This window comes from Gallinula chloropus (genome assembly GCF_964237585.1).
Source record: "Gallinula chloropus genome assembly, chromosome: 18".
NCBI lineage: Eukaryota > Metazoa > Chordata > Aves > Gruiformes > Rallidae > Gallinula > Gallinula chloropus.
Genome location: NC_140103.1, coordinates 4,419,891 through 4,443,949, shown reverse-complemented (window position 1 = coordinate 4,443,949; position 24,059 = coordinate 4,419,891). Strand labels below are relative to the sequence as shown.

Here is a 24,059-nt window from a genome sequence, read left to right as displayed (position 1 = left end):
CAACCCTTGTTGGGTGTCTGCTAGGAATTCCCTGTGGAGCAATCCCAGTGCTTCACTTGCACCTTCTCCTACCCTGTGAATTCCTTGGGGGGGGTGCAGGCCAGGGCATGGGCTGAGGTACCCTGTTTTAACCCTGAACACGTCTGTACAAGTTAGAGCAGGTTTCCTTGTCAGCATAATCGCTTCTACCTTGCTCAGAGTTCCTGTGGGATGTGAGGTGTAACCCTGCAGCCCAGTAACTACTGCTGGGGGTAGCAACAGGCCACAGGCTTCAAATGAATGCCCTGAGGCTGAAGGATTCCTCTGCCTTTAGCTGGCTTCTTGGCCTGCCTGAAGCTTTCTTTTAGCTTCTTTAGCTGTAACAGCAATTATTTTAATGTCTATTTGTTTTATTTTTTTGCTTAGCTTCATGAAAATTATGCTTATGGCAAATGCTTATATGTAGCTAACAGTAATGAGCCATTCTTCTATGCAGAATGATCTATTTATAAACTTAGCTTAATGCTGCCATGTAATGAAACAGGGAGGACAGCAGAACACTGAAAGTGGGGGCAAACAAGGCATTGTGAAGAGTGCAGTCATGGGATGATGCTGAAGAGTGCAGGGCTGATTATTGATAGTTAATGATGTTTGAACTAACGAGCTGGGAAAAAAATACCCCAGTTTTTAGGAGTAACAAAGAAAAGTATCTGGTATGGTGGAGAGTGTCCATTGATAGTAATGTGTTGTAACATGGGATTGTGGACCAAGGTGCCAGAGAACATATAAAATAGCTCCAAGTGCGTGCAATGTAGTGCAAGAAGAAAGAAACCATCAACGTTGTGCTCTTCAGAAAGAGGGAGAAGCAGTGCCTGTGACATGCCCTTCAGCAGCCTTCAGACCCAGAGGGGCAGTGGAAGGGTGAGCGTAAGGGGCAGGGATTGGGACCTGTGCTCACAACAGCTGTATCGTTGTTCAGACCTTTCTGTAACAGTATTTATTGGCTTTTCCTGTAACAATTAGACCTGGATTACTATCAATTATTTGATCAGACTGTTACAATTGCAGTTATACTAACAATAAATTCTTGGCTTTGCATAAAAGGCGTTTCCTTTTGCCTGTAACAGGACTGTAAGTGTTACTGCTTGCGGAGAAGGATGTTCCAGCTGTCCTTCCAGCGCAGGTCCTTGAGTTCAGTGACAGACAGCGCGGGCTCCCCGTAGGTGACAGGGCTGAATGTGGTATAGACAAGGTAAACTGAAGACAACCAGGCTACCACCAACGCACTGAACATGCTCTTGAGAAGGAGAGATCTGGGATGAAAGAGGGAAAGAGATGATGTGTTTGGCTAGCCTTGAAGTTGGCCTGTCTTTTCTAAAGGCAAATATCTAAGTACAGCCACTGCTGGAAAAATTGCTGCCTTCCCTGCTGCAGCTTGGCAAGGTGACCACCCCAGAGAAGAGAACTGCATCAACCCTCTTGGCAATCAATCAGTCAATCAATCAATCAATCAACCTACCTATCTATTAAAGCCAAATACCTGCAGAGATGATCGCTGAGATGTTGTAATACGATGGGAACCAGGAGAATCTGGAATGTGAGGGCAGGCAGGTAGTGGTACAGGAAAAGTGTTTTCTCCATCAGGAAGAAGGGCAGGTAATTCACAGCCCAGCCACCAACACAGATCCCACCGGCTGACACCCACGGCTGCCAGGCACCTGCAGGAGACAGGAGGTGCCCTCTCAGAACACTGGCTCTGGAAACACTGCAGCCAAAATGAAGCAGCTTCACAGCAGGACAAGAAAATGTAGTGCCAGGAAGGTCAGTGTAAGACTGGCCACACAGAAGAGGTGGTACCTTGACTGGGTCAAACACATCTAAAATTAACTTCTTACATAGCCAGTACTTACTGCTTTTAAGTTGCCACAAAAGGGCTCAGTAGAATCCCAGTCTGATGCCTGGAGATTTCTTATATCCAGGGAATGATTGAAATAAATATTATGCTGGCTACTATACTGTCTCATAAGGTGATGGTCACGTTGTGATGACCATAATCAGTCTCTTCAAGGGCAAGAAATGCTAAATGTTTCTGTGTCTCCAATAGGAATTTAAGAGCTGGGGCCTGAAAAAAATGTAGGCATAACCAAGCACATAGTTGCAAAAAAAAATGTAGCTCTGGGGCCATTAAAGTGTAGTAGGACAACACCTCTCCCTCCCTGCCCCAACTGGAGTCAGACCTTCAGGAATGTCGTAAATCTTTCTTCTCCGTCGTACCAAGTACCACAGGGACAGACACACGTAGAGCAGAGCAGCTAGATTAGCTGAAGCCCAAGTGACAACATTCCCAAGGAGGTGGATCTGGGCCTGAAGGACAAAAGACAGTCTAAGCCAGAGGCAGGAATTTGCTGCAGTTCATTTAGGTAAGTAAGTATTACCTACACAGACTTGCTAAATTAAACTTCAGCATGTGCCTGGCTAGTAACCTGCTCCTTCCTGGTACAAAGCAAGCTGAGACCTTGCTGCTTCAAGACTCTTCTGTAATACAAGGCATTTAAAGGATGATGTTGGAGATGAACACATCTTCTAAAGGGAGTCAACAATGGTAACTATTAAACTTTAGTTTTTCCTTTACAAAAAAAAAATGTGCAAGATGACATGATTAAATTAAAAGCAACTACCTTCAAATCTATATCTCCTGTTCAAAACATCCCCACAACCCTCAGGGAAAATACAGGAAGAGCCCATTCTGGAGCAGCTCCTTGGCTGGAACTGCAGCCCTTGCTCTCACACTCAAGGAGCTCACATCTGAAGTCTGCTTTCTTCACCAGGTTCAAGTTTACCTCTTGTACTTACACCAGAGGTTGGGTGGAGCCAGTAGGCAATATTTGTGTCCATTGTGATCCAGTCAAGAGCAGAGGAGCTGTATTTATGCTCTGTGCCTTCATTTTTTAACGTGAGTATTTTCCACTAGGAAATAAACAGAAAGTTTTCAGAATTGGAACAAGGAGTGGGATAGCAGGCATGGGGAAACAGCTCCAGATGTAAAGCATGGATACTGATCAATGCAATCATTTTGTTCTTATATACTGGACTTCCCTTAGTGAACTTCTACAGTGTTAGTAAGGGGCATCAGCACTACTGGCTGCACATACAACACGTTATGGTTCAGTTTCAGACAGCTTCTGAGTGCCTGACTGATGTCCCCCCTGCCTTTCTTTTTACACAGTCACTTGGGTATTCATTACTGAATAGCACAGGCCTCTAATGCCCTTCTAAGTGTTTTCAGAAATGTTTTCTTTTCTGAGGAAGCCAAATGACTCCATCAGCAAGGAATAAACAGCAAATCCTCTGGCTCAGAGTTTGCAGCAATGCTCAGGTTTCTGCTCTGCAGCAGCAGGAAAGGTGAAGGGAAGAGCAAGATGCTCACCTGCAGCTCCGAGAACTTTGCCATGAAGCTGAGGTTTTTACTTATGTCCACCTGTGTGGGAGAGTGGAGTTCCACTTCCCTCTCTTTTTGCTCTTGGCCTGGAAGAAAACAGCATAGCTCAGGAATAAGCATGTAAACAGGCAGAGAGCTAGAAGGAGACCACCTATGACATACCCCTGGCTCCTCACACTGCCAGGACCCTCTGTGCAATACATAGTTCATCTGCAAGATTGCTCTGAGGGGCTCTGTAAGGATTCTGGCATCATGCTAGAGCCTGCTGAATACACATACACAGAACACCACCTTCCCATCAACATCAAGCATCCCCCAGTCACAGAAATGTGCTCTGAGAACATGGCTGAGACATACTTTTCCCGTATCGGTGCTCTTCCACGTTCCACACCATGCTCTGGTGGTAGCCTTTGGACAGCTTCTCTCCAACCACCTCCAGCTGCCGGTAGCCCCACTCAGGTAAAGATGCTCCACTCAGCTGAAAGATAACCATAAAATTACAGTCCTGCCAATGTAGACTTCAGGCTGGAAGTTCCTAGGCCCTGCCTCAGCAGTGGATGACAGGAAGGGACTGTTAGAAAGTATGTGAGGTGTCCCCATGCAATACTGCCTGAAATGCTACAGCCATAAAGTCAATGAGTCAGGCAAAGAGATCCTTAGCTATTCCAGCTGCTGGCACGTACTACACAGAGACTCAGGATCCGTTTCTGAGGTAGGATCTAAGGCCCAATTGCATCAGTGGTCACAACCTGAGAAGCAGGACAGCTCTGTGTGCTGAAAAGGAATGAAGTATGACTACTGGAAATCGCACTGCTCTTTTAGCACATCGAGCACGTCTATTGGTTCCTTTTATTTATGTATTTGGTTATTTGATTTACTATCTTGGAGCAGAGAGAGCAGTAGTTTATGAGGTGACAAGAACTGCACGGAGCAAAACCTCCAGGCAAATAACTGTAAATCCACTTGCCTTTAGGACTGCAGAAGTGTTGACGTGCACAAACCTCACTTCAGACAGGATTGTCTTCCACACGTCTGTGTCAGACTCCCGATTGACAATTTCCTACAACAGAGAGATGTCTTTTGATCATCATGTTGTCTCAGCTGTTTCTGCTGGAATACGATGAGCTCCTCCCTTCCCTTTGACCACTCACCACTCTCCAGAGGTTCTGTGCTGGCATAGAGATGTTATAATCAATATAGCAGGAAACTTCTTGGGAGTGGGGGCTAAGAGGGGCGGCAACATCATGCCTAGAAGACAAGTAAAGTAAGACTCTCCAACACCATTTGCCAAATTCATATAAAAAACAACCTATAAAGGTATTGAATTGGCACAGACCAGATTCAGTAAAAGCAAAAAGTAACACATTTATACAGACTGCACTGTTTACTCTGAAAGAGAACACTCCCCACTACCACAAGCTGCCAGGAACAGGCTCAGAGGAAGCCAATGCAGATGCCTGCGATGCCAGGCTGAAGAACAAGCACTGATTGTGACAAACAAGAGACACTGTTCACTTGGGTTTCCAATAACAAACAAATTAGGTTTGGAAGAGACACAGCAAAACCCCAAGCTCAGAATGCTCACACACACACACACCCTGCAATCTGAGTGACAGTCAAGTACACGCAGACACCCTCTGGGAAGCAGTCAGGAGGCAGAGGCAGTGTCATACTGCAGTCTGCAAAACAGACAAGAACCTGTGGCAATCCATGGCTGCAGCACACTGACTCCTCCCACACAGCTTCCTAACTTTCGGAGCACATCCTTCATGCAGGAGTATGCCATTGAAGTCAGTGGAGGTTCCTTTAACAAAATACTAAATATCTGCACCTGCCTGGAGCGGAGGCAGCGAAGGGGCAAGGATGAAAACTCACCAAGGGGAGCATAGTGGAATGTGCAGAACTACTGTGAATTGTGAGCATGGGTGAAACCACCACTAGCACCTCTAAAGGCCACCATTAGAGAAGACTAGAAACAGCTGACAGCCACTGAACAGTCTGTGATTAATATCAAATCCCACTGCCAAGTCAACTGCAAAAAATAAGTAAGCATAAAGCATCCTTCCTCTGGGCCACAGGGACAGCTTAGGTAACTGACCACATGAGGTGCCTCCTAGTCCCACCACTTTAATCCATGACTAACAGGCAGTTTATGGCACATCTCAACACCAGAGTCACTGTGCTTCAACCCCCCCCCCCTCAATGGTTATTTGGAGACACAACAGAGCAGGATGAGCCAGCAGAGGCTAAGGGAAGGACTTACGTGTTGAGGTACCGAGTCGTGATGCCATGGACCAGCTGCACGACGTGCCCATGCCTGACAGGACGGGGTGGGTTACTCACCACCAACTGCTGCCTGGTGGAGCGACACCCAAGAGGAAGTGGTTACATTCTTCTTTCTACAGAATGCAAACTTAGTCATGACCAAACTGTTAGGTCGAGAAGCTGAAGGTGGGGGGACAGACATTTAGGCAGTGAGATGAGAAATTCAAGCAATCTCTAGATTGTACCAGGATGGAAACAAAGATCATCAAGGCAAAGGTGAGTTAAGGGCAGAATGACTCAGAGGAGCTGTAATGGGATATCAACACCTCAGCCATTAGGTCAGATCTGAATCCAGGTCAGTCAGGAGGGAGTTCAGATTATCCCAACACACAGCTGTTTGGTGGCTTCTGTGAAATGAGTAAGTGCTTCAGGGAGGTCTGACAGGTGTTCGTACAACTGATGTCACTTTTGGCAGAATTATAAGAGATCAGTGGCTATCATCTCCACCACTCTCATCTTGCTTCTGGAGTGGGCCTATGGCATGTTTTGGCAAGGGGGAAGGCTGCAGTTCACCTAGCTGCTGCCTGTACTTTACTGTTCTATGGAAGGGCTTCACATCCATCAGGGTTTGTGAGTCTTTGAGGATTTTAAGAAGACCCTGTGTTTCTATGGTTCTGGCAGAGTCCCTCTGCACTATGGACAAACTTTCACAATGCAGATAGGATTTTTAGTGGCACACAGTCCTTCCAGACTATACAACTATACAGTTCCCAGAACAATGTAAGAAACCTGCAAAAGCAACTTTTTGATCAGTATGAAATAACACACAAGGGCTTTTACTGGCAAAACTACAAGAACAAAGAGCCCAGCTCCTCACTGACAGTTCTGATGGCAAAACACTTCAGCATGAACCAGTCCCTCAGGCACAGGCACCCACCTGGAATCCCTCCTGATGTGGCAAGATTCTACAGCTCATCCCACACTTTAAATACAAAGTAATACTCGTTCTGCAAAAAGTGATTTCTACTCTCTCCTGAGACCCATTGAAGTTTTGATAAAACTCATCAAGGCACTCTAATGCCATGGCTCACACACTTCAAAAAGCCAAACTTCCCTTTCATGCAAAACACCTGAAGAGTTTCTTGATCTCAGGAGTCTTTAAAGTTCCACTCATGCACAGCACAGCCCACGGTCTGGCAGGAGCAGTTCAGACAGAATTTCTGAGTTCTCAATAACATCTCTACCATACTGAGGTAGACTGTGCAAAGAGCCACCCTTAACAACTCTGCAGCTGAAGTTAAGGGATCACAGGTGGCCACTATGCCCACAGGCAGAGGGTAGTTATTTCCAACCCAATCTATGCCCTGTTTAGGCTTTGGAAGTGTATGGAAGCTATGCTTACAGCAGCTTGGCATTTCAATCTCTTGCATACTCACATTCCAGGATCTTTGACAATCCACCAGTTGTTCACATCCTTGAAGGGATAGCAGGTCACCTGCTGTTGATGGGAACTACCTCTGCCATTCTCATACCTGTACAGAAGGTTAGAAAACCCCAGAGGTGTGTACCAGTACATTCCTGTGCTCAATAGTTACAGCAATACAGACCAGCACCAGCTCATTGGTTCCATTCCTACAGAGGAGACTACCAGGCCCCAAGCAGAGACATCTGGACTGGCTGGTGAAGAACCAGAGCGTACTTTCACCCTAACAACACAGACTCAGCCAGATTCCTCACCTGATGGGATATGTATTCATGTGAGAATGGAGCCAACACTGCATGGGCTTGCCCAACACGTTCCGAAGAGTAATCTGAGAGCCGTAGGCCACCTCTAAGGGCTGACCCTGAGTGATTCGAGCCAGCCCACCCTGAGAAGCATAATGACAGCGTAAGTGGAGAAAAGAAACAACCTCAGAGGCTGCTTAAATTCTATTAAGTGTCACCTGTCACTTTAACAGAGCACAAAGCCTTCTCATTTGGTACTATCTACAGAAATCCAGTCTTGTAGTACCATACTCTGCAGACAGTAAATATACCAACAACCAAAAGAGCCTGAAAGACTTCAGGTCTCAGTGAATATCCCTAAAGCCATGTTGTCCTAAAAGACAGACTAAGCACTACAGCAAATCATACTCTCATCCTGTAGTCTACAACATCATCACTCAAGAGTTCAGTACTGCATCTACTTCTGTGGAGTTTCCTGGAGGAAGGGAAAAACTTTCAGCAGAAGAGTGAACGTACTGTTCTTGTTCCCTGGGAAAAGCTCTTCATCCATTACTAGGATTTCATTCAGTATTGCTTCACCTTAAAGCAGTACTACAGGAGCAAAGTAGTTTAATGACATAAAAGGAACAAATACACGAGAATAAAGGAACAAGATTGCACACCTTTCTTCTTCACCTTTCCCCCGCTTCTCGCCTAATAAATCAGTTTCATGACCATATTTCCTTTACCTCTAAGCTGGCTTGGAAAGCACTTGTCATAATCTGGTCATGAGGCCCAGAACGATACAGCAAAGTCAAGTGAACATAGAAGAAGGCCAGGTACATTGCCACTGGGATGATGATGAGGGCCAGTGCCCTAGCCAGAAAATGGCACACCAAAGAAACCTAGGAAAAACACCAGGAACTCCAGATTATATTAAAAACATTAAATATACCAGTGCATTTCATTTGTTTCATTTGTGTTTTTTAATTTTCCCCAACCATCCTCATTCAGCTCTAACTTTGTGGACAGCTGGGTAACTTCCACTGAGGATTTGAACTGCAGCCAGCAAGAGGTATGTGAAATGGTGTAGGTTTTGAGCCACAATTCCCCAAGACATGGGTAAGAGCAGAAAAGCCAGTCACACACACACATGCTTATTTTAACTTTATCTTCTCTAGCAACTGGGCTGGGAAAGTGTTCTAGGACATGAGGGTCTGCAGACTATGACAAGGTATTTTAGTGCAAAAGCCATCTGCAGACAGCATGGTTATCGGTGGGCTTCAAAGGCTGCCAGCTGGCTCCTGTACTGAAAAGCTACACAGAATATATATTGTATGTTGTTCCACTTACATTTGAGAAGTTCTGGTCTCCTATCATGTGCCAGAAGTGGAGTCCTGCAATGGCCAAGAGGAGCATATAGGTAAACAGGCCCATATATTTCACCCTAAGAAGGAAGTGCAGAAAAAATAAACAGTTAATAACTACACAGGTACCTAACACAAGACATAAACATTCAAACCTTCTCTTGAACAGGATGCATTAAAGTCCAAGGACTTAGATCCATGTCACGTTTGGTACTACATAAATAAGCTTCAAGGCTTTGACACCAAAAGATATCATTTGTTTGCCATTTAAAAAACCAATCTACAATGACAAAGAACCTCCTTGATAACAAGGTGCCAGATCACAAAGCACAGAGTCTCTAACTTCAGATTTACTGAAGCTTGAGGCAACTAGAAGGGAGGGGTGAAATGCTAATTTATAGCATAAAGTCATCTCTGAGAAACACATCTTGTTCTTCCCAGGATAATACCCTCTAATGCCCAATATTGCCCCCTGTGAATTGACATGTCCATGGAGATGTCTGCTCTGAACAGCACCAGGAATTGGTCTTGGAACTCCAAAGCTCCACTGACAGGTCAGAGGGCAGACAGGAAAGTCAGCTTACTAAAGCAGGTATCATCACTTACCCAACTGCACAAGAACACGCTACTCCAGTCAACAGAAGCCAAAACCACCAGCTTCCAGAGAAGGAACTTAAATCAAAGGACAAAAGAAAGGAAGGATGTTATGGTGAGATCTGGGCACCTCTTTAGAATCCTGAATTCAGATAATTTAACTTGGAGAATCCTGGAGTCCACTATTCCCTATTTTACTCAAAGATATGCCATTCTGAACCTGCCACGCCACCTCTCATCCCTACTAAATATACTTTTCTGTATCCAAACTGAAGGGACTTGCCTTCTGATACTACAGATAAATGTATTAAATCACTTGTGGGCTCAGCTTAATGATAATTTTACTTTACAAAAGATTACTTTATCCTCTAGGAGGATCAAAGAACATGTGAAGTCACAAGAAGAGAGACAAAGATCTCTAAATGTAGTGCCTGTGAAGAGTAACCAAAGAGCATTAAGTGACCTGTTACCATCAGTGATTCTGTGCACAGAAGGAAAGTTCCCAATAAAAAATCTGTCTGGGCAAAGAAGTTACCTTGTTACCAGTTAAAATATTCTTTAACACTTTGCAGAAGAGAAAACTTCTGGGGCAGCCATATGAAAGGTCAAAATAGTGGATTTTACAGACAGATGAGGTGAGTTGCAGAATGGTGAAGTGACTTACAGAAAAAAATACCACACAATCTATGACAAAAAAGTCACCAAAAGACTATCCAGAAGGATGGGAAATAACCCAGCTTTACCTGTGCCTTTGCAAATTGGAGAACTTGAGGTAGGACAAAACTGCAAGCAGGATAAAAAAAATCAATATTGATTCCAGGAGCATGAACCTTGACTGAGTGATCAGAGAGTTCTCTGTTGGAAAAGGGAGAAGGACAGAATATTAGAGAAATTCATCTACAGGCAAGTGCTACCTCAGCAAATCACATCATAATCCAACAGAAGGACCTGTCCCTTTAAGGAACACCAATTCATTTGCAATCTGACTGGCTGTAACAGGGAGCTGTTGGGTTTAAAGGGACAAAAAACTTGCATCAGGAGCAAAGTACATGGTCATAACTATCTCCAAGGACAGAGGTGGGCGAGTAGTAAAGTCTGGCAGGAGGCAGATAAAGGTGCTGTGTGTGCCTACAGAGGTAAATAAAATCAATGCTGGGAAATTCAGAGAGTTTCCTTTGAGGGCAATGAGAGTCAAGGCAGCGATCCCAGCAGACAATGGTGACTGAGCTGAAAGGAGCAGCTTTGTGCAGGGTTCCCAGAGCCAGAATCAGAGTGGCCAGGAGCCAGGAGAGGTTTCTCTTATCAGACTGCTAGAGGGCTGTTGAGAGGCTCTTTCCCTTTCAGGCAGATGCCAGTAGAACCTCAGAGAAAAAAAAACCTAATCGAGTTACACACACCAGAGCAGTGTCAAATCCTGGTGCTAAGTACAGGGACTGGTTTGCTGCAGCCTGGAGAAATCTCATGAGTTCTGACTGCAAGAGAAGTTGTCCTGCTGCTAAAACCAGTATGTTGTAGCTCATCCTGTAGACCTCTGAGGAAGGGAGCATGGGCCTCATTGGATGCAAGAAATGTGTCTTCCTGTGAGACAGTTAAAGCTCCCCACTTTGCTTAATAATGGAATTAATTTGTATAAAGCCTCAGCCTAGAATGGCAACCTTCTGCAGAGCTGTAAGGACAGAGGGGAACAGAGAGGCATAGCAAAGGCTGGTACAGGTCAGGGCTGAAACTGTGCTCCAATGTGTTGTTAGTAATCTGTGGGGAGATGCTACTCCAAACTTGTATGTACCCCAAAAATTCACATGGGAAAAAGGGACCTGGGGTCCAGGGGAACAATCCTACCTAAAAGAATCAGAAGAGCAGCTCCAAGTGCAGCACAGTGGGAAAACTGCAGTTCTACCACAATCTGGTATGCTAGAGGCACACAGAGAGCACCAGCCAGGGCTGGCAAGAGTCTCAAGGACCAAACAGGAACATTCATGCTGTATTCTGAAACAGGGAACAACAGTGATGCATACAGTTGGAAACTGTTAATTGCAGAGAAGATGGATCAACACAGAACTCTCTATGATCACAACAAGCTGTTGAATCTAACTCCTGCTCTTAGTAATTTATTGTCTGTCTTGTGCTGCTTCAAGTGTTTTAACTAATTAAGAAAATTAGTGCTGTGGAATCATAGTGGCTGGAACTTCTGTTAAAGAGACTCACAGAAGACTTACTTAAAAGGAGAAGCCGAGGTGTCAGATAAAGCATTATTTCCATCAGTCAGGCAAAAGGAATGTCAGTCACTGAAATGCTGCTTATTTTTTTATAAGAATGAGACACTTAAAAACAGCTCTTACCAGCTCCAATCCTGTTCCATAAGAAGTTTCCATCGAATCCTCCTAAGTAACCTACAACATAAACAACAGTTCAGAATTTCCAGTCTCAAAACAAGTATAAAAAGTGGTGCTAAATTGGTCCTGGAAACATTTCCCAAACACATAGCTTTTCCATGCTTGAAAGCCCTCTTTCCCAAAAGGGTCCTCTTTCGTTCTGTTCTGCCTGCAGCAGTGTTCAATAATGTGCAGAGGCATGAATAATATAAATTGGGAACAACAGATTCTTGGTGACAAAGTTAACATGTATATTTAATCTCTCCTTCCCATACAGATGCTTTTACATTGTGCACATCTCAGTGACAGCAAGGAGCTCACATCTCAAAGTCTGCTTGTTGCCCACTGTTCCTAGTCACTAGCCTTTCACTGAATCACAGAATATTAGGTGTTGGAAGGGACCTCAAAAGCTCATCTAGTCCACTCCCCCTGCCACAGCAGGGTCACACAGACTAAATCACACAGGAACGCATCCAGGCCAGTTTGAGTATCTCCAGAGAAGGAAACTCCACAGCCTCTCTGGGCAGCCTGTCCCAGGGCTCCGTCACCCTCACAGTGAACAAGCTCCTCCTTATATTCACATGGAACTTCCTACACTCCAGCTTGCACCCGCTGCCCCTTGTCCTGTTGCTGTCATCACTGAGGAGAGCCTGACTCTGTCCTCCAGACTCTCGCCCTTTGCATATTTACAAACCCCTCAGTCTCCTCCAAGCTAAAGAGGCCCAGCTCCCTCAGCCTTTCCTCATAAGGAGGGTGTTCCACTCCCTTCATCATCTTGGTGGCCGTGCACTGGACTCTTACAAGGAGTTCCCTGTCCTTCTTGAGCTGAAGGGCCCAGAACTGGACACAATATTCCAGGTGTGGTCTCACAAGGGCAGAGTAGAGAGGGAGGACCTCTCTTGACCACAGCCCTTCTAATACATCCTAGGATGCTGACCTTCTTAGCCATGAGGGAACATTGCTGGCTCATGGTCATCCTGCTATCTCCCAGGACCCACAGATCCCTCTCACCTACACTGCTTTCCAATAGGCCGGTTCCCAACCTGTACTGGTACCTGGGGTTGTTCTTCCCTAGGTGCAATGCCCTAAACTTGCCCTTGTTTCTCATCTTACCTTTCTCTTTTTCTAAAGGACTGGATAACAATGAGGTCACGAATACATGGCTCCATCACCCCCCCAGTACTCATGCAACAGCCCCCTAGCTATACTAAATAAGGGAAATCCTAATTCTCTCTGCATCAGAATCTCTCAGCTGCCTTGTGCTTTTCCCCAGAGATGGGATCTGACAACTCATTTCAAACTAGCACTTCTCTCTTCCACAGCAACTGGCAATAGACACTTCCCAATTTCAGGAGGCACCCTACCTCCCAAAGCTAGCAGCATATTGCCAAAAGGTGGGCCACTGTCATCCACGAAGAAGATCCTCTTCATGTAGAGGGAAACAAATTGGCCATAGTAAACTTCATCAAAACTGAAACACAAGAGGCAGAAACATGTCAAGTCTTAACTGGGAGTATCCTGCAGGCAACAGGGATGCTAGGGATTTGCAGGCTAAGGATACAGTGAAGCACAGGGGCTCTGCCCCTTCCCCTCAGTGGTTTCTATTAGGGAAACACTATCACTGTGTTTAAAGGGGCTGACATCAGGCAAGCTCTGCTCTTCCACTCCTGCATTCTTACTCACAAAGGTTAACAAAACAAAAGCCTGTGTCATTCAAATAGGAAATAAACTATTCTACTCACACTACAGCCCGTGGGTAGGAAAGTCCCCAAAGGCGGCTTATTAATCCCATCAGAGTCAGTGCCAGGAGGTTCAGGTTTATCTCGGCAGTAACCACAACTGGCTTCTTCAGAAATCCCAACATTCTGTCCAAGGTCTGTCCAAACCTCCAAGAGCAAACACAGCACAACAGCAGTCACCCATTTGCTCAAAGCCAGCTGAAGATCACTTGGCAGAAGGCACACACCTCTACTGTCTGTTACTAGTAGCTCACTGTAACTTCCAAAGTTCTCTTGCTTTCCATGTTTACGTGACTTCTGGTGTATCTACAGTAGCAACTCTAAAACTGAAGTTACCATACACACTTAAACCTTCCATCTGCCCTGCTTCCACAAGTGATTGGTTCTCTGTCATCAACAGTAAGCTAGAAACTGCTTATTCTTACACTGGCTCTGCAGAAACAACAGCTTCATTCAAACTTATGTTCCACTTCGTGTTAAGCAACCCCCCCCGGCCCCAACTCTGATGGTAGTGATAGGTAAACCACACGCAGAGGCACTGAAACTAAAAAAAAGCTACTTCCTCGCAAACTGAGCGTATTTCTCGTGAAGGGGCAGAAACCGCAAATTAAAACACTCCTACCAGAGCCAGGGGTGCAGGTGCTGCAGGCCTCTAGCGCAACCTAGGGGGGGAGTGCTGAAGGAGGCAGGGCTGAGCTCCGCTCCTCAAGGCAGAACTGCTAAAAGCTAGGTCAGAAAAGAGTAGGGAATCACTGTTTATCTCCTCACCTCAATACGGCTGAAAGCTACCGGAATAAATCCATCTGCACGGCTTTGATCAGGGGAGAACAAAGCAAGATGCAAGCACATCACCACCATCAAGCGCAGCGCCACCGTCCTCGTTTCTCACTACCTACAAAACACAAGGTGTGTGTGGAACGGGGTCTTTAAGCAGCCCCCTACATAGCTGTGCTCTCCACTGGCACAGGGGACGCCACACCACTGCCCCACCTGCAGGACCCAGGGCAAAGGCAGGCCGCCGCCTCTGCTCTGCCATCGCCTCACGGGACCAGAGACACCAGAGAACACCCTGATGGAGAGGACCTTGCCTCTCCCTGCGGCACAGGCAGGCCCTGACCCCTGGTGCGGGACTGCAGCGTTACCTGCTCCCCCAGACCTCGCACACCTCTTCAAAGCAGCATTAAGCCCTCTACCAGGCTTTGCGTGCCCTCCCGTGAGCCTTGTAAGGGGGGAGGAGGGACACCAAGCCCCCTACGAGGCCTCGTTCCCCCTCTGAGCTCTCTGGGCGTAGCAGGGCCCCTGAGCTCACACCCAGGCCTCACCCCTGAGCCCGAACAGGGTCCTCAGGACCCACCACCCGCCCCGTACCCAGCCCCGCGCCCCCCTCCTTGAGCGCTCCTGAGGAGACCCAGGCCCCGGGCCCGCCGCCAGGCCTCGCGTGCTCCCCGCTGGGCTTGTGCGGGCGGCGAGACCACCACCCCCCTCCCCCAGGCCTCGTACCCCTCCTCGAGCCTCACAGGGGAAAACGGGGGGGCTGCGGCGCCCCTCTCCCCGCCCTCACGGAACCTTACGGAGGTCGGGCGGGGTGGGGTGGGGGGCGCCACGGGACCACCAGCCCCGCCGCGCCCTGCGGGCAGCAGCGGTCGCGACCCGGCCCTGAGGCGATGCCGCCCCCAGCACAGCGCTCTGGCGGGTCAAGCCCGCCTTACGCGCCGCCCTGACGCTACCGGACGTGGCGTCAGACGCACGCAGCGCTGTGAAGCCGAAAGGGAAGCGCCAGGCCGTGTTGCTATGGCAACGTTCACCATGGCAACGCTCGCCATGGCGGCGGCGGCGCCTCCGCCCCCAAGAACCAGGCCAGGCCCTCGAGAAAAGCAGAACCTGCTTTATTTTTTTATCTTTTTTTTTTTTTATTTAAATAAGGAGAATTCTTTCATATGGAAAGAGCTAATACAATCACATATTTGAAAGGAGAAACAATAGGTACTGAAACGAGGAAGAAGGGCAATAAGGAGTGTGCCGCAACTGGCCTGGCGATGCCGTGATTCGAGTGCCGGTCCGAGGAAGAGTTTCCAAAAAATATAAACAGGTTGCACATTACACAATTATCCATCGTCTGCCCTTTCAAATATCTGGTCTACATGAAAAGACAAAGAGAGGAAAGGCCAAAAAAAATTTACTATACAGGTCATGAGGTTAAAAGCTTCGAACAGAGTACAATATCCCCGTGAGAAACGACAAATGCGATTTATACAGAAAGGATTCCAGCTAAGGACGACGCCTCGAGACATGCTAAAGGGTGAGCGAGCGCCTCACTGCTGCTGCGATTCCCAGGGGGATGGGGAAGGTGGGGGCTGGAGACGTCTTGAGGAGCCAGGAGGAGGGCCTTAACGAAAGGAAGGGGAGGGAGGGCTCTAGGGCCACTTGGAAAACCCATGTTTTGGATTAAAAACAAACAACAAAAAAGCAGGCGGCCTGCAGCTGTCTTTTCACAGCCAGCAGATCCACCGCTTCAGCAAAGCGAAGGGCCACAGCTAAGTATCTTGATGCCTGTTGTAAATTCTTAGTCACAAAAACGTGGTTTTCTCACAAAGAAAAGTTGGGCTGCTGGACGTGGAAAGTAACCCGCGTTGGAAGGAATTAACCTGCGCTTAACCAGGCAGAAGCAGAACGGGAGCTTAACGAAATGCAACAGAACAAAACCTTGGCATGCAGTGGTGCTCGCGTGGATGTGGATATAAGTAGCCTGCCAAAACGTCAGACAGAGCAAAAAAAAAAAGCTAGGCTCATTTTTTTTTTTAATATATATCTATAAATACACAGGAACCACAGGGCAGCTGGTAGCTTTGCAGCATTCTTGCAAGGAAACTGTTCAATGGAGTGCCTCTGCATGAACACGAACACGGATGGAGTTCAATGGGCGGCAAACACATTCAGAGTCACTGACCGCCTCGTACCGCTGCCACACGGCAGGGCCGGGAGTGGATTAGGGCAGATCAACCGTAATACCTGCTTCGCTAGTGACTGTGCTGCTTCCACTTGTCATTTAAAAATACACTGGAGCGCTCCCCCCCTTTGTTTTTTCCTTTCCCCAACCTTTTTTTTTTTTGTTTAAAGGAAGAACTAAAAGCAGGCTGAACCAGAGAGGAAAGCAGCACTGAACGCCACTGCTAGGCTATGAATCACTGTGGATAAAAGAACTGGTTACACACATGCTTCAGACCTTCAGCTGAACAAGCAGCAGCAAAGTCAGCCTCTGAATATTTCTGCTTTACCCATCGTTGCTGAAAATGTGGATTCCACCTCTCCCTCCCAACCACACCTTTCCTAGCAGAAGGAGCCTGCAATTTGGTAGCTGACTGCCAGTCAAAGCAAAAGCAACTTGCAAAGGAGCAAGGCATCAAGGTCGGACCCTCAAGCAGTGCAGGCTGCAAGCAGGATTATCCCCCTATAAGCCATACCCACATTCCATAAATCTCCATTCTCCTCTTCCCCAAGCTGAATTTGTTATGATACCAGCACACCTTAGCATTTCTGTACATTGAGGATCAGAGACTTTCCTTTTGACTCAAGAGCACCACAGACCGCACTAGCCTTGCACTACCTTTAAACAAACAAAAATCTATGCCAGAGAAGGATATTGCACCTTAGCAATTTGGGCTCTAAAACTGCTTTCCATCACACAAAACTCCATTATGTAAAGAGAGTCTTGCCAACTGCAGCTGACAGTCACGCAAAAGGTGAGGAATGGAATGAAGCTCACATGCATTTCTTGGCCTTTCCTGCACAGAATAATTCAGACATAATATATAAATAGAGCAGTGAAACAATTACTTTTTCACCTAGACCTACAACATCAAATACGTATAAATAAATTCTAGTGTTTTATTCTGTTGGGGGAAGGAATGGAGGGGTTAAAAGAGAAAAGAAGGGTGACCTTTTTCAACAGGAAGTATTGTAGTTCTGATGGCATTTACACCAGAGGGACTGCAGTAACTCGTATCTAGCAATAACCCAATTTCTCCAACACATCTGACCATTTTTAAGTCATATAGGTGGGAGGAAAGAGGCTAGTGTCTTTGTAAAGCTTAAGTAGTGTGTCTAGGGTAGGAAAGAGATGAGAAGAGGGGGGCTTGGATAAGTCTCTTTAGCCATTAGTTAGATTCTCGGCTGATATTAGCTAGGGCCAGCTGGGCAGAAGGATAATTAAAAAAAAAAAGGAAAAACCAGACAATTCTGTTGTTCATGATATTCCAAGGAAGAAAATAGGAAGGGGTCGGGTGGAAGGACTTACTGGTGGAGCAATCTTTGGAAAATGCTGGGAGCAGGACTAGCAGATGAGGATGCGGGTCTGGGAGATATCTGAAGGCTGGGGAAATGTTTGTCACTAAACCTCAAACCCTGTACTTCTAGGAGGACACTAGAGATGCTGGCACACTCTGCTCTGAAATTAGAAATCCATAAAACATGAGGAATAAAAGAGCTTTTGTTTTTCTTAAAAGTACCATCCTATCCCTTTCCCTTTGGGTTCTCTGCCATGGTCAACGGGGACACCTGTGGAGAGGGGACATTACCATGTCTAAGTTAGTTTGGGTTTCTAAGCTCTGTGAAGCTATTGTATAAAATTCTTATTTATACCTAGCTTAAAACTTCAAATGCATCCTTAGAAAGTCATGAAGGATTTTTCCCAGAAAGTGTGTGTGGGGGAAGCAAACGAAGAAACAAGAATACCTTTCAGATCCCTTCCCAAATACATTCTTTGTTCAAAGTGTCTTCTTTGGAACCACCACCAAATGACGTGCTGCCACCTAGCAGAGGCAGACGGCACAGCCAGTTAGCAAGCTATCCTCTCCTGCAGAAAGGAAGTTTTCTTTCCCTCACTCCAGAGTGACCGGCCTACTTTTCATTTTGAAAAGAGCTAAACAACACAAACCAGGTTAGCTGAAAGTAGCTGAGTTTACTTCGGACTACCTTCAGCTGTAGGACTCCAAGAGCTTGCAGGAAATTGCAAGCCCATCCTAAAAATCTATGTACACACACATAATAAAATCAAAAGCAAAGAACCAAAGAAATAACCTCCCAACCCCCTCCCACTGGGACCTTCCTTACACAGATCATCAGATACTGGTGCGGAAGCCTGAGGTGACACTGAATACACACTGTATGCAACTGCATCAAAGTAAAGAACCCCTTGCTGTTCATCTGGGGAGGGAGAGTAGCAAGGCTGATTCCAAACTGCCTCTGTAACCATGCACTTCCAACACAAAAAAGGAGGTTCCAGGTGTGCTAAAGGGCTGCCTTGCAGAGGGGCTCCCTTACCGATGCGTTTCTATGCCAATTTTACAAAAGGCAAGACCTGGGGAAACAGGAGAAGAGCAAAGCTTAGGAGAGCAGCCCCAAGGGATGAACACAATATAGGACAAATCTCAGGAGACACGAAGAATTAAGAGCGGCCAAGGTAGGGAGCGTAAGAGAGGATTGCAACTACAAAAAGTAGTCCATACAGACCCGTTGGCTCTAGCCAACTCTTCTGACCCATGGTGCAGTGAGGAGATTATTTTTTTTCTTAACAGATTTTACATTTTGTAAATCTATGATTTACATTTTGGTGTGGGCTTAGTCACCAAAAATCCCAAACCCACAAAAAGAAAACCCCCAAAACCTAAATCCAGATGAGCTTGCAACAGAAATTCAGTGGGTATTTTTTTTTTTCCTTAAAACGAAAATGCCACATTTTGTTGTGCACAAGGCACTCCAAAGCTACAATGAAAGTGGTGCAAGTTTCAAGATTAATGCACTGATCTATTATATACCTTTAGTACACATTTACTTCTAACGCAAGCACTGCTTCTAGCTTAAAACAAAAATACTGAAAAATGAATAACTGTCCTGTTTTCTTTAATCTGAAAGGCTAAATCATCTGGGGAAAGATATAACCAAACTCACTCAATTTAGAAGAGTCATGATTCTCAACATAGTACAGAACCATATATAAAACTAAGCAGTTTTGTCAGAATATAATTTTAGCTGAAGGGACATTTTTTTTCTGGAAGGAATGAGGAAAGCAGAAAGAAGTGGGGGGTAAATGAAAGAACATATAAAAGTTCTGCTATAAACAAAGATATAGCTTTTTTGTAAAAACCTCAGCTGCCTTTAAAATGAAAAACCTCAAACTAACCCCTCTCCCCCAGCTGCCACTCTGCTGAGACAGAAGTAGGGAAGGAGAAGGACGGGCTTTGCCAAGTGAGCGATCACAGCTACCTGTGGATGGTGTGTGGGGAGGAAGGAGGGGGGGGGGGGGGAATGGCTCGAGCCACTTAAAAGTCACATGGTTGGTTTGTTTTAAAGCAAGCAGGTCAATGTCATATCCACTGTTTCAAACTGCTTTGTTGGGAGAGGGGTTTAGATGATGTCGCTGTGGTCAGTCAATACGGGGTGGGGAAAAGATCCGGTGAGATTTTCAGGAGATCCAGTGGGGTCCAGTCTAAGCTGCAGTGCCTTTCAGGCAGAAGGACCAGCTGTGCATCAGACACGCTCCTAGGCCTTGCTTTCCTCCACCTTGACTGCCTGAGGTTTGATCGCTCCTGTGCGCACTGGCTTCATCTGGTTTGTGGAGGCTGTTTCTTGCAGCTTTACTGCTCCCAGATTGGCTTTGCTTTCCTCCACCCGCTGCTTTGCCTTTTGACATACAAAAACAAAGCATTAGTCAGCAGAGACCTCTGGGCAGACATAAAACAACCAACCAGTGACCATCACTCATGCACAACAAATTTGCTCCAAAAAAAAGGTGTATCTTCTATGCTAATAGCCCTTAAGAATCAGCAATGAACACCACAAACACTGTGCAACACACAATCCTCTCATCTCTCCTGACATTCAAATCACACAGCATTACTTGTGGACTCAGTGTAACACCCACCCACTCTTCCTGCATGGAAAATAACAGATCCCACATACAGCTTTACTACACAGGCCTTTCTGCCACGCCTGTGAAGCCCAAGCATGACAGCACAGAAGAGCACACACAGTAGTGACATACACTACCTGTTGTACATAGTGTCCTTGCACAGAGCCCATACTAACTGCTGGTCCAGACGGCTTCCCGCTTGGGCTGGCAGAGCTAGGCCTGGAAATCGAAGAGTCGACAATATTCATGGAGTAAATTCTACAATGGAATGAGAACCTTATTCACGTGTGAAAGGAAAAAAAAAAACCAGAAACAAAGACAGCAGAAAGCAGTAGTAGACAAGGGCACAAGTCTGCGCTGTGCAACTCAGTGAGCTCCCCAGCACAAAACAACACCACATGGATTGGCTAGGAGAAAAAGCAACTGCATGTCCCAGAAAGCTCAATGACCTGAATGTTTGGTACATCTAGACATTAGCATCTATCATCTTGAGAGGATCATGCTGGCAACAAAAACGTTCATTCAGCAATCCTCAAGTTTTGCACTTTAACAAGGAACACATAAAAGCACACACCAATTCCAATCTGGCTTTTGGACTCACAACCCTATGCGCTTCCCACAAGCAGCAAGGGCCAAGTCAGATCCAGGCTGGCCCACACCCAAACACCAAAGCCACGATACACATTTTGATACAGGTATTTGCATTACAGTAAGCAGATTCTACACACGAAAGCTCAGTTGTTGTACAGGGATGATGCACGCACCATGCCACTGCAAATGGGGACCACTACTTCCTCATTCTTCCTACAGAGGCTAGTTCTGTCAATGTTTTACCTGTACGTGTGTGGTGATGGTACAGATGCTCCAGAGGACATGTTCGGTTTGCCATCGGAGAAATGAAACCCTTTCATTTCCATCTGGGAGGACTACAGAGGAAAATGAGTGAGAGCACATCACCTTTGCATTCAGAAATCACTCACTGCTGCTTATAAACGCTTAAGCTAAATCTTTGCCCTTCTACCCATTGTGCCCATTACAAGAGAAACATTTTTCAGGTGAAGAAAGTGAAGTTTGTAAGTGAAATAATCTGCTTGTGTTAAATGAACAAGCCAGCAGCACAAGCAAGTAGAGAACCTGGAAGTTAACTGCTGTGCTCTCTCTCCCCTATGATAGACAAACTTATGATACGAATCCATCAAACCAGACATGACATTAATATACCTACTCAAATGGACAAGCTTCATAACAGTGTGAAATATCTGGGCAGTATTCCAACTGTGTCTGGAGCTCACCACCCCTCAAGCACTCTGGGGAAACCTGTGTAAACATGTAATAAAACTGGAGACTCCAAACTGGATCAAGGCAGGATGTGGCTCCCTGGAAACAGAATGACGACCAGCAGCAAAACCTGAACAAACTGCTGGCCTGTGCTTTGGAGATGAGGGGGCAAAGGGTCCTTCATTTTAACACCAATCCTTGGCTTTGATATTTAAGGATCCCAAACAAGCCAGTCTCCCCTTTAAAAGGCAAGATCAAGGAGCTTCAATGCAGGAGGGGTTAGTGAATGCCAAGATAAGCACACAGGAGCAAATTCTTACCTCCCTGCTGGTAGCAAGAACAGAAGGCTGGGATCCAGGAGGGAGGATTCTTCGGGGAGCTCCTACAGGCAGGTTCTGCCCCTGAGGAAGCTGGATGGACTGCGGTAGAATCAGGGGCTGCTGGCCAGAACCATAGCGGGGCAGAGGAAGCTGGGAGCCAGGCACAGGCATTGTTAACTGTGTGATAAGGACATGTAATTAACTTAATGGTGGTAACAGTCTAGTGTTTCTCACACCCTCTCCTGAAAGCACCCGACTGCTAAAAGGAAGCTCGCAAACAGTGAGCAGTCTGGCACAGAACAAACGCCAATCAATGCAGCAGAGGGACATTCACACTGAAGTGTGTGTTCCAGTGACGATGCCAACACCTTATCAGCTGGGCTTTAAAGGTGGCATGGATTTCACATAACCACACTCAGACACTGGGCCTTCCTCCTTGCCTAGAACCTTCAACCAGTTTTTCAGTCTTCCTCACAGACACTGCATGGGTCTATTTTCTCTTGAAATGACGTCAGATGTGTCAGACAGCTCAGTGTCAAGCACTTTGTTTGCAATTTCAACGCCCAAACCAGAATGTCTGCTACACTTTCATGCAAATGCATTTCAAGGGCTGGGTTTCTAGAGAAAGTGATGGTGACCTCAGCTCTAAGCTCTGCAATGAGCCTCACACTGATGATGGTAGTAATTAAGAGTAATTGGAGAAAAAATAAAATAACTCCAGACTCAAGAGCCTCCTGTTCACTTTAATTTATCTGGCAGTTCTCACAATTGCTGGATTTGGAAGGTTTGTGACAGCACTTTGTAATAAATAAGTAATTTAGGGCTGGCAAAAGAGACCAAGCTGCTAGCTTATGATGGATGAAGCATTTCTTCAAATAGTTTGCCAATATTCTCTGTATTTTCATCTAAATTACTTTCACTGTTAACTCTTTATGCCACTCACGACATATAAATCCTATCTTTAAACAATAAACAAACCCTAATATGCTGCATGATATAAACGTAAGGTGAGTTTAATAAAAGTATCAAACTTCTCCAGAGAATCAGAACACAAATCTGCAAACACAGCTATGCTCACAGTAGGATTTGATGTTTATTCTCAACCATTTTTTCCACACAGTGAAATTCTTGTTAAGATGCTGCCAAACAGATGAGCAGAAGCTGTAAATAAGACCTGGATAGCAAGTGAATTAACAAGATAGCTAGGACCTTTTATTAAAAGCTCATCTATCTTGAAAGTCAAGTTAAATCCAGAGATGAGGTTTTGGCTCTCAGAAGAGGTACTTTTAGGACAACTATTGCATCTTGGCCTAGGCACAAAGCACCACCAGGTTTGATCTATATGAAATGTCTGTATTGGAAGCAAGGGCTTCCAAGTTACAAAATGCCATCTCATCAGGGACAGACAAATAATTAGCAAGGATCTCATTAAATAAGGTGCTGCATGTTCGAAACAATGGTTCACAGAACAGTCTCCCTGGGAAATCCTTTGCTTCTTTACAAAGAGCTTAGTTCACACAAGCACATGACTCAGCAGCGCAAATCCTAGTTTCAAAGCTGCCTCAGAAGGAAGCGGCTGGGAAAAAGCCTGTAGAAGGGAGCGGCTTCCAAGCCTGGCTCCTAACCTGTGTAAGCTGAGAGTCCATCATCTGGGAGGCTCCCATACCAGCCGCCTGATTTATCTGGCCTTCGTAAACCAGCGTCTGGCTTCCATTCATAGGCTGATAGGGGGACCCGGACTGGGTTTTCACCACCTCCAAAGGCTGCATGCCTGGGAAGGCGGAATACGGAGGCTTCAGAGCAGTGCCTCCTGTCAGGACCATGGTGCTGGGCTGAGACAGACTGGGGTGCATATACACCTGAGACCTGGAGAAGAAAAACATGCTCAAGTTGTTAGGCAGAAAATCTTTGGAGACTATATCCCACACCATATCAGTCTTGCAACCACCAAGCAGCTCTCAGACTACTAAACTGATAGTGTAGAAATAAGCTATGATGTCACTTTCCATTTCAGTTACAGGGTGTTTTAGTGTTGCAGTAACATTCAACAGAATGAGATCATGTCCTACCCGAAGTTTATGTACTGATACACTGC

At 46.0% G+C, this 24,059-nt stretch overlaps 2 protein-coding genes across 5 annotated transcripts in view; both read right to left on the bottom strand.

Annotated features, from left to right (window-relative positions):
• Positions 1 to 137: 137 nt before the first annotated feature.
• Positions 138 to 13,584, bottom strand: POMT1 (protein O-mannosyltransferase 1; the record flags this gene model as incomplete). Of its 3 annotated transcripts, XM_084272589.1 has the most annotated exons (19): positions 138 to 1,292; positions 1,520 to 1,697; positions 2,217 to 2,343; positions 2,833 to 2,946; positions 3,407 to 3,504; positions 3,776 to 3,896; positions 4,386 to 4,478; positions 4,570 to 4,666; positions 5,682 to 5,774; positions 7,120 to 7,215; positions 7,421 to 7,551; positions 8,137 to 8,292; positions 8,741 to 8,834; positions 9,361 to 9,426; positions 10,092 to 10,203; positions 11,188 to 11,334; positions 11,688 to 11,738; positions 13,085 to 13,191; positions 13,463 to 13,584. In XM_084272589.1, 19 exons carry the CDS (start codon positions 13,582 to 13,584, stop codon positions 1,118 to 1,120), a joined length of 2,178 nt encoding a protein of 725 aa, XP_084128715.1. In that variant the 3' UTR covers positions 138 to 1,117. The 3 variants fall into 3 exon arrangements, with proteins under 3 accessions (XP_084128715.1, XP_084128716.1, XP_084128717.1); XM_084272590.1 differs by lacking the exon at positions 13,085 to 13,191 and having other exon boundaries at positions 11,188 to 11,372; XM_084272591.1 differs by lacking the exons at positions 3,407 to 3,504; positions 3,776 to 3,896.
• A 5,428-nt stretch (positions 13,585 to 19,012) lies between these two features.
• Positions 19,013 to 24,059, bottom strand: part of PRRC2B (proline rich coiled-coil 2B) — a gene marked incomplete at its 5' end in the record, with an annotated part of 30,995 nt that continues 25,948 nt past the window's right edge. For both annotated transcript variants that reach the window (XM_084272497.1, XM_084272496.1), the window contains 5 exons: positions 19,013 to 20,137; positions 20,504 to 20,585; positions 21,201 to 21,292; positions 21,965 to 22,141; positions 23,590 to 23,830. In XM_084272497.1, coding sequence (XP_084128623.1) covers positions 19,997 to 20,137; positions 20,504 to 20,585; positions 21,201 to 21,292; positions 21,965 to 22,141; positions 23,590 to 23,830 — 733 coding nt within the window. In that variant the 3' untranslated portion in view covers positions 19,013 to 19,996. The remainder of the gene's footprint in view (positions 20,138 to 20,503; positions 20,586 to 21,200; positions 21,293 to 21,964; positions 22,142 to 23,589; positions 23,831 to 24,059) is intronic.